Below are 16597 nucleotides of genomic sequence, written 5' to 3' on the forward strand. Positions count from 1 at the left end.
TAACAGCACTAGCACAGAAACTGGAAATGGAAGAGTACTTGTGCTCTCTCCTTAGTTTGAGTGCTGCAAACTGCTAGTGTTGCTTTCTGGTTTTCATCCAGATCCACGCTAAACCGAAAACCTCAGTGGTACTGACAGTACAGAAGAGAAGGCTTAACAGACAACAGCTAGGGTGGGAAAGCAAAGGCCTGTCCAGCTAAGTAGCAGCTGTAAAGAAATTGGGGTTTTACTTCTTTAATATACATCAATTCTTTAATAAAAAAATAGCCGTAGGGTTAGAAAAAAACCCAAAATATTCACCAGAACCCACCCGATCATCATCTTCCTTTTTGTTCAGCATTGTCTGACCACATCCTATGACAGTCCTTCCATTACACCTTTTGTTTAACTTTTGATTATAAAGCTCTTACAAGAGGAAGGTTTAACTGACTTAGATGCCACTCATACACACCAAAGCTTTTCACTGCTGTTAATCACCAGTTGATGTGAAAATCAACAACAGTATGAACCCTGATGAGTTTTGTACAGTCTCCCTTTCTACAACAGATACTGGAATAACAGGAATGCAGCTTGGAATGAGGAGAAGACTTTATTTTTTGTCTTTCATTTTGTCTGCAGCTAACTTGCAGGAGCAAGCTTTTTAAAGCTTTTACATCATCCCTCCAGAGCAGGAGAGATGTTGTTTGGAAAGGGCAGAATTGGAGCTGTAGGTATTGCCAGGAGTGCATTGGCTACCAAATTGCCTCCAGCTTTTGACGTTTCTCTGCAATCCATCAAGCATAAAAATGGAAAATTGGAGAAATCCTACAAGACTTGTATTGCTCCTAGTTTTGCCAGATAAGCAGGTAGTAGAACGGGAGGCACAGCACTACCGTTGCCTCAGCCAGTACCTGTTACTTAAAGAAAAAACCAACCCAAAACAACAACAACAAAAATGTGCTGGTGGCTGAGAAACAAACCTTCGTTTCATGACATTTCAAAGAAGGTAAATGCATCTGTTCTGTACGGGAAAATAAATATAAGCCTTGGAATGGACAGAAATTCCTAAGGCACGTTTAGGAATAGGCAAATATAAATGACATGCTTCTGAGTCTGAGTATCACTACGGAGGAGGAACACAAAGAATTACTTTAAGCAAGGAAGTTCAGCGCAAGGGCCCTGAGTCAGCCCTGCAGACGTGCACCAGGGCATTTAAGCAGAAAGCAAACTGAAAGAAAACCTTTTGCACATGGGCAAACCGTCTCCCTAGTTAAATGTAATACCAGCAAAACCTGAATGTATTTTTGGAAAACATCAAAATGCAAAAAAAAGCTGTCAGAATAACAGAGCCTTTGACATAACTCCGGAGCACGCTCTGTGTGGCAAGCAGCAGCAGCCAAGGAAGAGATCATTGCCTGCATTGTTAGAGCAGCTCAAGAATTTCTGCAGAAATGAACTTTTTGGCTTAACTAAAGCAGTTCAGTTCTACCTCTCCAGGTTTGCCTGTCACTGGTGCAGAAAGACCCAGCTGCACTAAATCTGAACTCCATTGTTTTTCTTGTTTAGTTAAATATCTTTAAAAAAAAAAAAAAAAAGCAACACAAAAAACAACAACCCAACTTGGCTGAACTACACCCCATTCTCCTCAAGCTCTCAGTACTTTTCCACTGCTGCAGTGCCAGGAGCTGGGAACAGCAAAAGCTGATCAGCTGCAGTCTTTCTTGTTACGTGACTCCAAGTTGCTTGGTATAGACTGCTTATTTAAAAGCAAATTAAGAAGTAGCTGTATAAATAAAGCATCAGAAAGTGCTGGGAGGAAGGTATGCTGACATGACAGCCTTTTTAAACAGATTTAAAGTGAGTTTTTAAACAGATTTAAGTGAGTTTACTTTAACAAGATGTCACCTGTTGATTTACATCATTGTGATACCAAAAGCAGACTCCAACTCTGACTCTGCTGGAGGTTAAGTGGATGTGCTGGCATTTTGCTATTTTATACCATAATAAAATTTCATGTCTTCTCATACAACCATGCTGTTTTCACCTACTGGTATATGTGCCTATACAATATTAGTACTTCATGAAGGGAAGTATTTAAATTAGCAACACTTTAAAATAAAACAAACAAACAAACAAAAACCAACACGCAAAGGAAGAAATAATTCAGGAGCAAATGGAAGGTAGAAATCAGGACACAGCACACAGCAGAAGAAAGACAGATTTATCATATGCACTCATCAAGCGCTCCTTATATACAGTAATTTGCTTCTCTCAAGCCACTGGTCAAGGGATTAGCACCACTCTGAAACTGAACTATGCCACCTCCACAGCTGGTAGCAAAGTTTAGAATGAAGTGAAAGAGGAGGAAGGATTTGTACAAAGCCAACGAGAGTACTTGGTGGCCTGGAACCCACCATATTTCTGTCACAGCAGCAATCAACATGACACAGTATTTAATTGTCTATCTTTACAAATAATTTCCCTTTGCTAAGTTCAAACGTGCAAGAAATCTCTTGCTTGTCCCTTCCTTGTGGAAACAAATGTCTGCTTCGGGGAAGAAGAAAATCTCTTCTCAACTTCTGTCGTGGCATTTAGGAGACAAACTGTTTCATGAATCCTCTGGCGCAAAGGGATTGCGCATATATGAAGATACAGGTGCCTCCTTGCAAATAGCATGGTACTCAGAGAACGATATAGCTTCTCTGAGAAGGTGCTCTGCTTGCACACCTGTCTTCCAGTTAGTCATTAATACTAGCAAACAGACAAATTTTTGGCAGGATGGGGGTCCATGCGCAGCTGTTCCTGTGCATACTGGATCCCTGGTAATGCTGGTGAATCAGCTGGGCCACAAACTGAATGTCTGTGGATCATGGCAAGCGTGATGCCAAAATAATGCACACTGAACTTCATTCAGCCCGTAGGCTCAGTATCTGCCATGTCCAGCACTGTGTGTAGGCACCACCTTGCCAAGAGTAACATGACAGTGGTAATGAAAGATCAGGGTGGTAATTAAAGGACCTTTGTATGGTTGGAACAGCAAGAAGTCCTAGAGACTGTGACACTGAAGGAGCACCAGGGCAGTCATTTACAACAAAGACACACAAAGATGTATTTTGATAAAATGCTGCCGTACATACCGGTCTGCCATGAATGCTTTCGTAATACAGCAAGGCTTTCTGAAGAGCCACTTTCTCAGCTGCTATCTGATCTCTTGTCATGTCCTATAAAAAGCAGCACAGAGAGAGGAGAAAGAAAATGTCAGACTTCAAGACACAGACAATACTAATTTACAGCCTAACCAAAGTCATTATCATTTTGTCATTAATGTTTTGAAGACTCATCTCTGCTTTCTAGTTCCCCTTTCCCAGCCATATTGCTGGAAAGACTTACCATGAGTGGAGCCCTACATACAATGCAGGCAAATTGAAACTAAATAACCTTTGTATGTGAAAATGTTGTAGGTACATAAGGGGGATTTATCTTTTCTATGTGCTTTGAACAAACAATGTTAAATAACTTTTAGTGATGGTGGCTTTTTGTCACTTAGAAAGATCTGAGTCATAACTCCAGGAACAAAATGCACGCTCTTCCTTGTCTTCCAAACCTGAGACAAGCTCCAGTACCCCTCCCAAAGCTTGCCATTTTTGCTTTGACTGCTACAAACACACTTAACAGAAATGAAGTGCAGTCAGACTGTTTCTTTCTGCCAAATTCTGCTATGAAGTGAAAAGCTCTGGCTGACAGGCTGAGGGGACCAAGCCAAAAAGAAAAAAAAAGGGGGGGGCAGGCAGACAGTTGGAAGACACTTCCCTCAGTTTGCCAGAGCTCCTCCACCAAACATGACTGATACCAAGCCCTCTCTCTCTACTGCTGCACCAAATACTATCAGAGACCTTTAAAAGGTCAGGCTGTTTATTCTTGCTACCTTCAGAAAACAGCCAAACACTTCTGCAAATCTAATAAACAAAGATATTGCTGTCTGCTCCTCTTTCACAGAGTACTGCACAATTCACACATCAGCAGACTCAAGGACTTCATTTACAAGGCTATCCAAAACTCAGGGACTAGCAATATCAGACACAAAGACCTCTCCACTGATAACCCTCAGAGATTACAGGAACTAGCTGAGCACAGCGTGACACTCAGAAGAGCAGTGATAAAATGCCTTGAGACAAGAGTATTCAGCATTGGAATGATCTAGAAGAAAATCGGTGAACTAATATTGAGAATCACTGGAAGATTCAGAACTTGCCAAAAGCTTTTGGGCATAACAACAGTTCAGAACTGTTACATGGAATCTGTGAGAATCAGAAAAAGAACACAATGCCATTCAATAGAAGTAGAGCTGTGGAAAAGAGAAACACTGATACCAAAGGCAGAGGGAAAGAAGCTAAAACAATTAAGCGTGGGAGTAGAGGCTGTAGACTTCGTGACAAAATATAAAAGATCACAAGACTTTCACAACTGATAGTGCAACCATGAGTTCTGTGCTTGTACTTAAAAGGCCTAAATCTGATCTGCATATATTGTACCTTTATATCCTCAGGTCGGTTTGTCTCTGTTCGTTTTTCCTGAAGCTTCTTCTGGATAGAATCAAGGGTCACTTCCACAGCAGGCTTGGCAGATTTATCTGATAGGTCTTGTTTCTTGTCATCCTCCTTTTCAAGCTGAGAACCAAAGCTCTTTGGGAGCGTGTTGCTTCGCTGACGTACCACAGGGCCCAGGTCTTCCTCTGATATCTTCAGTTTAGACTCTAAACAGGGACATTTAGGGGAAGAGGAATAATTTCTCTTTTTTAAAGTGTGACAGTGACAGGACCACTGTCTACCATCAAATTAAAACAAGGCCAAGTCCAGGTGCCCCCAGAAGGTACATCAACAGTGACTGCTCACCTTTAAGTTGCTTTCGGAATTTGGCCAAATCATTTGTCCATTTGAGCACTTCAGGGTTAGCTGCTTTGTCACTGTGAGAAGGCTGGGGGGAAAGAACAGTCATGCTGAATCTCTATTGAATCAACAGGAGAGACCCGCTGAAACTAGCCTGTGTCACAAAATGGGGGCTAAACAGGACTGGGACACAGCACAGAGCACAGGGACAGGCTACTGACTGGTGCCTGCACAGCACTGACCTCTCCAGCTCAGACCTTGCTCTGTTTGCCCCCCTCCCTGTCACAACATTGTCTCTTAGGGCATTGCAAGGCTGACGCAAGATCCCCTCAATACCATCCTTCATGGTCTAGATCACCAACAAAGATGCACACATATGAAGCTTTAGTTCCTTAAAAAGCTTTCTGTCCCTCTGAAGGGCATGTCAAGAATAAACAGACTACAGAACACTGCTACTGCTCAGCAGCACTTGACTATGGTTCCTTGCTGAGGAGCAAAGAAGGCTGCTCTTCTCTACTATGCAGTGTGCCGGTGTCCTTGAATTACCATCATGCAAATGAGATGCACAGTTGTTCCTCCTATAAAGCGAACTTTAATAAATAAACAAATGCCAAACTTAACATAGCTATTCCTACACCCTCGCTGTATACAGCAGTGATCAAAATCCCATGAGTTTGTGAGACTCTCTTGTACTGCACTGGTGGTACAAAAAATACCAGGAAAGGTAATTTGCTTGGTATGGATGTACATTGTCATTTTTGGAGCAGCATTACATTTTCCTTGTCTTTACACTGTTTAAATACTTCCAAGCTCTCTGTATATGTTTGACAGGCTTCCCCAGTATCCCCTCCCTTTCTAGCCACCTTACACCTCTCCCTACAAATGCTTGAGTAGAGACTCACTCTGTATTTCCTTTCCTCCTCGAATTTGTCCTCAAACTTCCTGATTTTTTTCTTCAGTCCCTGAATCCTCCGGGTAAGCTGTGCAGGGGTAAGGTCTTCTCTGTCATCTTCGTAAGATCCCAAAGAAGAACTCCGCCTCCTACCAAGAGCAGAGATTGCACAAAGAGTTTATCCAAACAGCTGCAGTACATCTTCTCCCTCAGAAGGACACTTAAACTTTGTGTAAATACAGGCAAATCCCACGGAAGTGAGAAAGTTATGTTGGTTACTCTCTAATGACAGACAGAGGAAGAGGACAGCCTCTTTCAGGAACAGCAACTCTCTAGATATTAATTCTAAAACCCTGAAATGACCAGTTACCAAGAACTTTTCTTATAACACCTATTTCCTGATAGTAAAAACAGAAGTCCAACACAATATAGCTATATGGCTTGTGTGATCCAAAGGTATGTTGCTTGATGCAATTGTGCAGCGCAGCCAGATCAGAGTCACCACAGAGTGACCACAACCCACCTCATAAATGAATGAGAATTGGGAGGGGAAGGAGGCACTTCTGTATCATCCAGGTACTGTTGGCTCTGTCCATAGGCGTAGAAGCGAGGAGACAGCATAGGATCACTGTCCTCATCCAGGAGCTGGCGAATTAAACGACCAGCCTGTGGGGAAAGGCGGGCCTCTTCTGAATCTAAGCCATCTCGCTGCCATGAAGAAAGTGCAGGGATGGGCTCTAGGAACAGTAAGACAAAGAGCAGTTTTATCATTTTTGTTTTACAAGTACCACAGACTCCAGATAACATTTCTAATATCATATTGTGACCCCTTTGTCCTAAATGATTGCTTGTTGTCAGTGTCAGGTATTCTCTGGGTATTCACACCTGCCAGTGTGCAAAGTAATGCAAAACATTGCCTGGCCACAGCAGGTGGTCTATGAAAGCACAAATAATCTGCTGGGTGCAACACAAAGCTGTATCCATAATCTGGCTAGAATTACCATGGATTGACACCAAGAGAGGGTATCACCTGCCCCTGCCTTTGAGGAAATAACTCTGGGTTAGAACAGAATTGTTGGCACATGGCAGGATAAAGGAGGCAAGCCGGCTATAGGAAGAAGTTTCTCAGTTTTAGGCCATACAAGTGCTGCAAATGAACAGCACAGTAATTGTCCCAGCACAGTAATTGTCCTCCTGTTCCCCAGCACAACTCTGCCACACACGGCTGGAAATTCAAAGACTAGAAGGAAGCATATGGTTTTCTAGCCTGTAAGGAAAGACTGTCTCACTGTAGTACTACCAGTTCTATAGGGCACCCAGCAGTCATACGGGCTGATTTTTCCTCTTTTCTATTTCCTATGTAAACCTGCTGCTTAATCCTGCTGCATGGCAGAAGAGTGAGGAAATCTTTAATGCTTATCTGGAAGTGAAAGCAATGCCATACAGGGAGATGGTGGGGTGGGAGAGAAATGGAAGCCCAATGCAGCGTTGCTGCTTCGCATACTGGAGCCTACAGAAAACAATCACCTCAATCTTGTGACAGTTCCCTCCAGATGCCATACAGAGTCGAGCGTTTTCTGTTCAGATAGTTTACTAAGCTGATTTGCATGCTCCTACTTAGCACCACGGGATTAAACAGTTTAAGAGCCAGGCCTTGAACTTATAAACCTAACAAATAGTTCTAGAGTCAAGTAACAAAACAAAAACCTTATAGAAAGCTCCCAGAGCAGGCTCAGAGCTATGGACTCAGTTCATATCCTGTGCCTAGCATGTCTGCTCTTGTTTCATGAAGAGAAGAGGCTTGTGAAGCCAGTAATTTTTTGAACTAAAAGCAGTATTTCCTTTTGCTGAACAAGGTTAAGACTTTCACAGCTCAGAATGGATTCTGTGGGGACTCCCTTACAGAATGTTGTGCTGCTCTCCCCTAGGTACAGCTCAGGCAGCACGAGATCATCCACAGCTCAGGAATGACCGGCTCAGAGGTATTCATTCTGCTGCAACAAAGGTTACTCTCCTCCTTTCCCCTTCCTCTTCAGTACATGAATTTAAATTGTATGCCTCTGCTTAGAGATTGGTGTTGCATGCAAACTGACAAGTTATCCTGAAAGGGATGGCTGGATGGAGGTTTTTTGCACCTCTCAAGTGTTGTGATAAGTGAAGCACATTCTTGGCACATACAAGTGCTCACAGGGGCTGCATTAATGAGGTGTGCGAAACTCAGATGGACATAGGTTGCATTGCCATGGATTGGAAAACTCTCACAGCCTATATTTCCCCGAGGTAATTTCTGGAACATGAGCTTTTTCTAAGCTGTGCTCACCCTGGTGGTACCTAATAACTGAAAGAAAAATTCTCAAGGTACCTAATATGAACAAAGAGGAAACTAAGGGCAAATCATTCATCCAAACAGTGATACTTTGGCCTCCAACCCTTTCCTGAATCTCAAAATGTCAGGTCGTCAGGTGAACTCTTGCAGCAAATTAATGGCTGATAACAAGAAAGGAACGAATCTGATACATCTGGCTAGCAGGAATGAGGTAAGTGATGCATGCAATTCTTCCAGACATTCTTCATTTCCAGTTTTTGGAATACATTCACACCAAAACAGAATTTCCTCTTGGAAATCATTAAATCACACCCTCACGGGATTTACACAGATGGAACAAACTTAGGAGAAATCAGAAGTATATTTAGCAGTAACCAAATAAAGCTTCTACCACACCAGCCATTACCAAGCATGCATGATGCACGTGATTTTGTCCTAAGGTATGTAGTGCCCGAAAGTTGAATCCAAAAGGAGAATGCATATAAAAGGATAAGGAAAAAAAATATCCTAAAAGGAGAAGTCAAATTTGAGACTTGACATAAGAAATGCTTGCTATAGAAAATCAGCTGGTTTTAATTCTCACTGCTAAGATGGAAAGATTCTATGGGCAAGTTGTTTCCCTTGCTGATTATATGTGTTTAGAAGAAAAACCTCATCTGGACACAGAGTGAGTAACGATGCTTCCCTCCTCCCCCCTGAACATATAATAAAAGAACATACAAACACAGGAACAAACGGACATAAACAAAAGGAACAAAGCAAATAATAAAGGAACATATTTAGTTATTTAGAATTACGGATCTTATCTACATCAGACCATGAACTGCATCAGAGTTACAGACTGGCTGTCCTGTTCTCTACATGGGTGAGATGCCAGAAGCTTGGACTGCACAAACAAATAGTAACTCACTCAGGGTAAGAAGCTTCCTTTTCTGATAGTGAACAATCAACCTAAACCTGCCCAACAGAAGTTATAGCCTCTTTTGTTATTTATTTTCAGAAGATACATACATAAAAGCTTTAAGCTCTTTCCTAAGGCTGCTAAATTCCTGGACTTAACAGTTCAGGTTTGAAGTGTTTGTTGTCAGTTTTAATACTGTGGCTATTTCTGCTAAGTGAATAGAAGATAGAAATGCTTTGCCTTTTCTTTGCCACTGACTTGACCCATACTCTTTCGTCTTGAACATATCCCTCTTGCTGAGAAAGTCTCTATATTCCTTCTACGTACTTATTTTTTTTCATAACAAAAACCTTCCATGAAAAAAATAAATAGCTTTGGGAATATTTAACCATCATGTCTGTGTCAGCGTAGAGACAAGGTGAGCTAATTTTCTATTTCTTGGTCAGACTCTCATTGTGTTTCTTTCAGGTATGCCTTTTCCAAGTTGTCACACAAGTGAAATACATTGGTATGAAGCCTGCAGACCCTCAGCAGTGATGCACTCCTCTCCAATCTCACAACCAGCTAATCTTTTAACAAAGCTGTCAGCCATCTGCCAGGTGTTGCTCTGCAAAACTCTGTAGGCATTCATATGTCTGTGGCAGCACAGCCTCTCTAACAATCTGCCACACAAAGGACTGGCCTTATTAATAAACCTGTATCAAGCAAGAAGAAAAATGGATGTTATCAAATTCAACAGGGGTTATTATTGGTCAGCTCCATGCCATCCTGCTGTCAAGCCTGACCTTTTATTTCTTTTTTAATTGTTCTGCTGTTTATCTGTGACAGGATTACTGGGGGCTGCAGGACCAGCAGAGGGGTACTGCCATGCGCATCTGCCCAGAGGTACAGCCAGCAAAAGGCCACCAAGGGCTTGTGTTCTCCTCTCTGTAGCCATACCGCTGATGTATACTGCTTCAGCACACACATGACAGCCCCAGGAGACGAAAATCTTCACTGCTGTGAACCGAAGTAGGTCTGGAGGGATTAAAAAGCCTAAACTAATTACAACACCTGAGGTCCTAGCACTAAATCCCCCTTGAAAGATCCCAGAAAGACCTCTCATAATGGAATGAATAAAGCAATTCAAAGCCTCAAAACATTCACTTGGTCAGTGGCCATGTGTTTTACATCCTTAAACAGCACTGTCGTACTCCTCCTAAGTAGATGGAAAAGAATGGCCCAAGCAAAGAGCTACCTTAATTTGTCAGTGAGATGAAACATTTCCTAGCTATCCAGGCAATTTTGCAATTTGCTAATAGTGTTGCACCATAATAAACAATGATGCTTTTTTTTTTAAATACCGCTGCCATAAAATGAAATCCGTAAACAATGCAATTATTCATTTCTACATATGGTGATAAAAACACAGCATGTTTCACCACCTTTTGATTTATGTCTGTTGCACACAAACACACTGATCTAAGCCTAATGTCAAAAGCAATCCTAGAATGTTGTTTCTCTTGCTGTATTCTTTTCCTTCTCACTACCCTGCTTCTTTTCATGGGAAAGCATCGATTAAATCCATCTCAAAACTATTTGGAGATCAGCTTCACCCTCAGGGTCTTAATGCTACAATACTTGGGCTCTCAAAACCGAAGAGAATGCTTATTCATTTTAAACTTCTGCTTTTAGTCTTTTTTTTTTTTTAAGCTTAAAAGAAAAACGATTGCTGATTGTCTCATAAGTGCTTGTTACTGCAAACTGCTTCCAATTTCATCCACAGAACTCTTTTTTTAAGACCTCAGTAATGAGGCGACATAGGCAGCAATCACACGTGTCAGATCAACTTACTGAACTATCTGTTCAGCTCCGAGCTGATGACAGGGCCAGCCACTGTTAGGAGAGCAACATACTTCCAGATTTTTCCTTGAGGGCAGGATAACAAATTCTGTGCTTGAATTAGCAACATTTGGTAAGAATTCTGCACAATAGCACTGGATTCTGAGAGAACACTGTGTCCCTCCCACTCATGGCATTCAAATCCAACACAGTCCACAGCAAAGGGAACATATCCTGTAGAAGTATAGCTAATCTCTCCTCTCGTGTACAAGTCTGACTGCGCAGCGAATCTTAAAAATAATCAGGTAAAAATTATTTCTAGCATACCCTGCCAGCTCACGTGGCAGCTATCACAGTGCAGTGCCCCTGAATTAGTGTTCCTTATGACAGCTTTGGTCTTAACATGATAGGAAGTCAGCCTGAGTGAAGAATAAGAGCTAGTCAGCAGACGAGGCTACCTTACGTAATGTTGCGCCCATTCTCCAGGGCTGTTCCTCAGCCTGTGTGCAGAGGCAGTGACAGCTACAGCTGATGGTGCTGCCCCCTCAGCATGCAGATGCTTTGCCAGGGGCCCGCTCACACCGCACCCTGCACCTCCTGCAGTAGTTCCTGCAAAGGAACCCACCCCAAAGGCACAGCAAATAATTCGTCATTACCACAGCTGAAGACACAGGGCCTTTCCCTTTCCACCGGGGAAGGGCCAGAGGTGCAGTAAGGACCCAGACGAGATGTATAAAGGCCTGAGTGATGCATGCTGGCAGGGAAAGTACAGTGCCCGGCCTGTTGGAGCTGTGTGTGTGACACAGCCCTGCCCTGCACAGCCAGGCTCACTAACAGCCTCTGCCATTAGCAGTAGAAATGATCACAAAGTTGAGGTCAGCATTGAGGCCTTTCTGGCTTCAGAAAGCTTGATTTCACATCCACCGATACAGAATCTTTCCTATCTCTGTGCTCAGATGCAGAAGCCACCATTTTGCTGCATTTGAACCCACACTAACCAAATGGTGATTCTGGTAAGTAAGTGTTCTAGGAGATCACATCTCTCTCACTCTAGAGCTGATTTGTTTGCAGCTGCCCACCTCTTCCTCTTGTGAAAAACATCTGAACAAAATGGAGGAGGAATCTGAAAGAAGCACTCTCAAATGCAGTCAACCGGCGCTCATAAATCCTGTTTCATATTTGCAGTGCAAGAAAGCTGGGATCCAAACACAAGAGCACACCTACAAAGAGGGATTTGTACCAAGGTGCAACGTATTACACACTATGGGAAAACCTCTGTCAGACAGAAGGGAGCTGTGTTCTGCCCTTCACACGCTCATATGACTCCCATTAGTAACACTGCTTGCCACAGGCGTGCACCGAGGAGAAAAAGAGTCTTTATTTCCAAAGGTTCACATGATGGATCAAGCCACACATCACCTCTGGGAACACAGACGAGCTCACCCGGCCCGAAGGCCCTGAGGGACCGTGCTGATTGGCACCTCACCAACACCAGGGCAGCCAAGGCCTGGCAGGAGCCCTTCCGCACCGCTTTGATCAGCCGTGCCGCACGCCTGGTGATATCACCCAGGGAATCCCCGCTAATAAGCGAGTGGAGCAACTGTCTTCTGTCCACGGTGACGGGCTGCCCGGGTGCATCAAAAGCAGCCAGGGCTTGTGGCTTTTCTCTACTCATGCTCAAGGTGTCATAACTAGACAGAAAGGCAAAACACATCAAGTCATGTACTCTGTGGAGACAGGACCAGAGAACTTAACTTCTCAGTGCTCCTTTTTAGATTAATAAACTACAGTTATACATTTTTCCCCCCTTGCTTTGACTATTACAATACAATGCTTGTGTCTTCCTGTTTCTTCCCTGTCAAAGCCTCTCTCTCACTCCTAAAGCATAAACAAGCAGGACAGCTTCTGCTTGTAGGAAGGAGAGAGACACACTCAGTGAGAAAGGCTCTGATCCCAGAGATACTGGGCTCCTTCAGTTCTCCTCTATTTCAAATGAAATGGAAGTTCACAACACTCAAACTGTGCACGACAGATTTCATTCTCTAACCTAAGCCAGTGAAAAAGACACGTAAGCATACACTCTGGAGGTGAGTGCTAATAAACTGTATTAAAGTAATGTAAACCACGAGCAATTTCACATTGCCCTTTGAGCCTGTGATCACAACTTTTTCACAGCATACATCCAAAAAATATTGTTTGTGAGAGTTATCAAGGTACAAAGTACTAGATAGACAGCCATTTTTTTTCCCCAGCTGTGCTTTCCAGATCTGAATCTTTACTTCCAAATAACAACTGAAGCAAAAGAATAGAGAGAAAGAAGAATGTTCCTTCCTCACTGTGAAATATTCAGTTTCTTTGAAGAAAGCACTATTACTTAGAGCTCCAGCTTAGCAGTCAAGCAACCAGCCATCAAAAAATAAGTTATCCTAAAGCACACAGGGACATACAGTACCAAATAGCACATGAACGTAACTTCAAGAATAAAACAATTTGTTTTCTTTCTCAAAGGGACAAGTAGAACTAGTAACCATTTAGAATTTCACTTCCAATTTCTCCAAACTTTCAGTTCCATATTTAGGACAAAACTGCTTTCCTGTTGTTTTTGGCAAGGGAACTTTAGCACATAAAGATATATCCAGCCCACTGAGGTTTCTTTCTCTCTTTTAACTCGTTTGAACAGCCATGAAACAAATCCTACCTTCCCAGTTGTTGTCATCACACAGCGTTGTCAAATCCAGCCGAGGCACTTCTGACACAAAGCTGTTTTCCTGATCATCAGCATCTTGATTTCTTTGCAGCTTGTTTTCAGGAATGCTTGGGTGTTCTTGAATCTTCATACTTGAAGGCTGCTATATTCCCACAGAAATGAGAAAAAAAAAAAAAAAAAGCAAAATATTTCAAGATGAAGAGGAGGGAAAAATCCCCTGCTGTCACAGCAGCAGCAAGCTCAGGCTTTTAAATAAAAAGGTCAAAATAAAAAGAACCTGACGTTTCCAGTTCCAAATTCAAAGCCCTTTGCAGTGACCCCATACGTACCAATCACTCACATCGATAAAAACATCTGTCTATTTGCCTTCCTTGAATTTTCCCTTCTTCAGAAAGCCACAGCAAGTTCCCGAGGCTGCCTGCCCTGACAACCGCATGCAGCTGAAAAAGCCTCTGCTGATTGATTGGGGTGAAAAGGGAGGGAGGACTGCAGGGAGGAAGGGAGAGGGAAGAGGAGGCTGCAGAGAGTTCCTACAAGAGTGCAGCCCCTTGGAACAGCAACAAAAATGCTACTGCAAGGCTGAGGCAATATGCGGTCTCCTAAAAAGCAGGCACTGGAGCTCCTGTCGTAGCAGCTGCAGACAGCAAGCAGTGCAGGCTACGTACACAAATGGTCTCATGCAGGCTGTGCTGGCTCAGATCAATTAGTGCCAGCTAAGCTGTGCAGGCTGCACATTCCCTGATTTCCTGTGGTTGTTTTCTAGCTGGGCGTGGGGAGAGCAGAACTATTTATGGAGGAGCTCTGGGTATTAAAGCAGTGTTGCGCAAATCCAAACGGCAGTGGGGTTTGGCATTTCAGCTGGAAAGCAGTGCGGACTCTGAGAATGAGCCAAAAAATTCACACAAGCATCCAATGACTTAAGAAACAACAACAACAACAACAAACAATGGCAGAATGCTGTCAAGTAAATGATTCATAATTTAATGCTACCTAGAGGTAACTACTGTTTGTCTCACCACTACTCATCCTGATACACCACACAGTGTGTGCTTTAGTGGAGAAATCTCAGCCGTCCACACAACCCAGGTACACTGTGAGTGCACTGGAACAGGGCTTCGTGACACAGGCAGTTTGACCACAATAAAATAAACGAGCTGTAATGGCTCGCAGAGGGCCTTGGGGAACAGGAAGGGTAGAGCATGTACATAAACACGTAGTGGGACGCGTCTAAACCCGGCAGACACAGAGCCATGAGAATGGGTAGTATCACACTTGAACATGAAGTGTTTGGTCTTGGTAAGAACAGCTGAGGCGTTGCTCTCTCAAATACAGTCTGGCAGGTAAGCAACATACAGACTTTTTACCCACAGGTATTTTGATAGTCTATTTACAGTCTGCTTGAGCTAGTGTGTGAAGAACGTGTGTCTAAAGAGAGTAAATTCTACATTTGGACTTCTTTTTCTTCTAAATCCTGAAGCATGGCCAAACTGTACCAAGTCAATATTCTTAGTGGATGTCAATAAGGCACACTTCAGGTTTTTTTTTTTTTCATTCATGGTATGTTGTCTTTTTTTCTTTCTCTGAGCTGAGAAAAACAGGTAATCTTCACGCAGAGAAGGAAAAAAAACCTGCCCAATTCACACATTGCATGTAGAATGTTTTTATCTCGATTCAATCCCATCTACCTGGATGATGGACATCCTAGTATTAGCAAACACTGTTCTGCGTTGTATTTGTATAAGGTTTGTATTTCCTTTTCATTTCAATAAATCACCTTTTTTAAACATTATAACAAAAGGAAACACCAAATGACAGTTTGCCAAGGCACTAATAACTCCTACAGACTGACGCTAAATCTGATTACAAATGTGGTTATTGTGAAAGCTGTACATGGAAAAATGCTAATTCACAACTCAACAACTTTTAAGCTGCTTCTAGGTTGGGAGGACTTAAATATTTCTTTAAGGTCCAGTGAAATTTTATTTCCTTTTCCTGCCAGAATCTAAATAGGCAGTGTACATTATAAACAGAAAGACTGGCCAGTGGCCAGAAAGAGGCAGTATTTTGCACTTGCTGGAGAACAAACTGTACCAGTTTATAAACTGCATTAAGATTGCCAGCACAGTTCTTTAAGGCTGAAAGAAATCAAGCGATAAGCTTCAAACTGATGCTGTTAAGAACAGCATGTAACAAGTGCGAAGAGCTTACCTACATTTTAACTACTTCAAAGGAAGCAACCTCAAAATATTATATCATTACCATCACTGATATTAATTACAGAACTAAATATCTTCCTACAGTGTACAGTCTCCTGACTTATCACGACTCTGAAAAGATGTTTGTAGCAGATAAAAGGACACTCTTCCAGATGCGTAAACATTTCCACTACAGATGTATTAGGAAGGTTATATGCACATCTTCCTTCTACAGTCACTTCAGTTGTCAGAAATCTTTTAAATCAGGCCTGTGCTGTGCCTGCAGCCAGTGACTGTCCTTTCTGTGCTCACTTGCTCACTGATGTAGTCTCTAATACAATGAATAAATCATTAGGTGTTCCGAAGAACAATGCTGGTATAAACCCAGGAGACACAAGAAGGCAGATGTTTAACCCTCTTTGAATTAAAACTCACAGATTGGCAGGTAGTTCAGTATCCTCATCGCTTACTTTCTCATTTGATTTCCTGATGCCACCAGTTCCCAACCTTCAGGACAAAAATCAATGCAGGACTACCTCGCTTTAGGAAAAGATGAGCCACTGTTTCTCATAATCCAAAGGGGCAGCAACTTTATGATCTCAGCAGCAGTTGGCAGCCATGCTGCATTGCACATATTACATAAATGACTACAAAAAATGTTAAACTCTGCACTTGACTATGCTTTTTAGAAACTGCTTCTGCAGCCATGCTTTGCAGTTACTAATAACTACAGACGTAAATAACCTGGGGATAATTCTGCTGCTTTCATTATCTCTGCTCCAAAGGAGATTCAGCATAAAGAGTAGTTCCAGCAGCTAGAAATAAATGGAAACAGATCTTTGAATTCAGATCGTTGTGTTCCGTTCAGTTGCATGTGGGTTCAAATGAAT

The 16597-nt window shown here is 42.4% G+C and overlaps 1 protein-coding gene across 25 annotated transcripts in view; it reads right to left on the minus strand.

Moving 5' to 3' along the window:
* FAM13A (family with sequence similarity 13 member A) overlaps positions 1–16597 on the minus strand; it is a 148202-nt gene that overhangs the window by 9858 nt on the left and 121747 nt on the right. For 23 of the 25 annotated variants that reach the window (XM_046941112.1, XM_046941114.1, XM_040699870.2 and 20 more), the window contains 6 exons: positions 13504–13654; positions 6281–6494; positions 5768–5906; positions 4872–4953; positions 4512–4732; positions 3117–3200 (listed from right to left, as the gene is read on the minus strand). In XM_046941112.1, coding sequence (XP_046797068.1) covers positions 3117–3200; positions 4512–4732; positions 4872–4953; positions 5768–5906; positions 6281–6494; positions 13504–13654 — 891 coding nt within the window. The remainder of the gene's footprint in view (positions 1–3116; positions 3201–4511; positions 4733–4871; positions 4954–5767; positions 5907–6280; positions 6495–13503; positions 13655–16597) is intronic. The other 2 variants (XM_015276608.4, XM_040699872.2) reach the window with 1 other exon arrangement.

Source organism: Gallus gallus, chromosome 4 (assembly GCF_016699485.2).
Source record: "Gallus gallus isolate bGalGal1 chromosome 4, bGalGal1.mat.broiler.GRCg7b, whole genome shotgun sequence".
In the NCBI taxonomy this organism is placed as follows: Eukaryota; Metazoa; Chordata; class Aves; order Galliformes; family Phasianidae; genus Gallus; species Gallus gallus.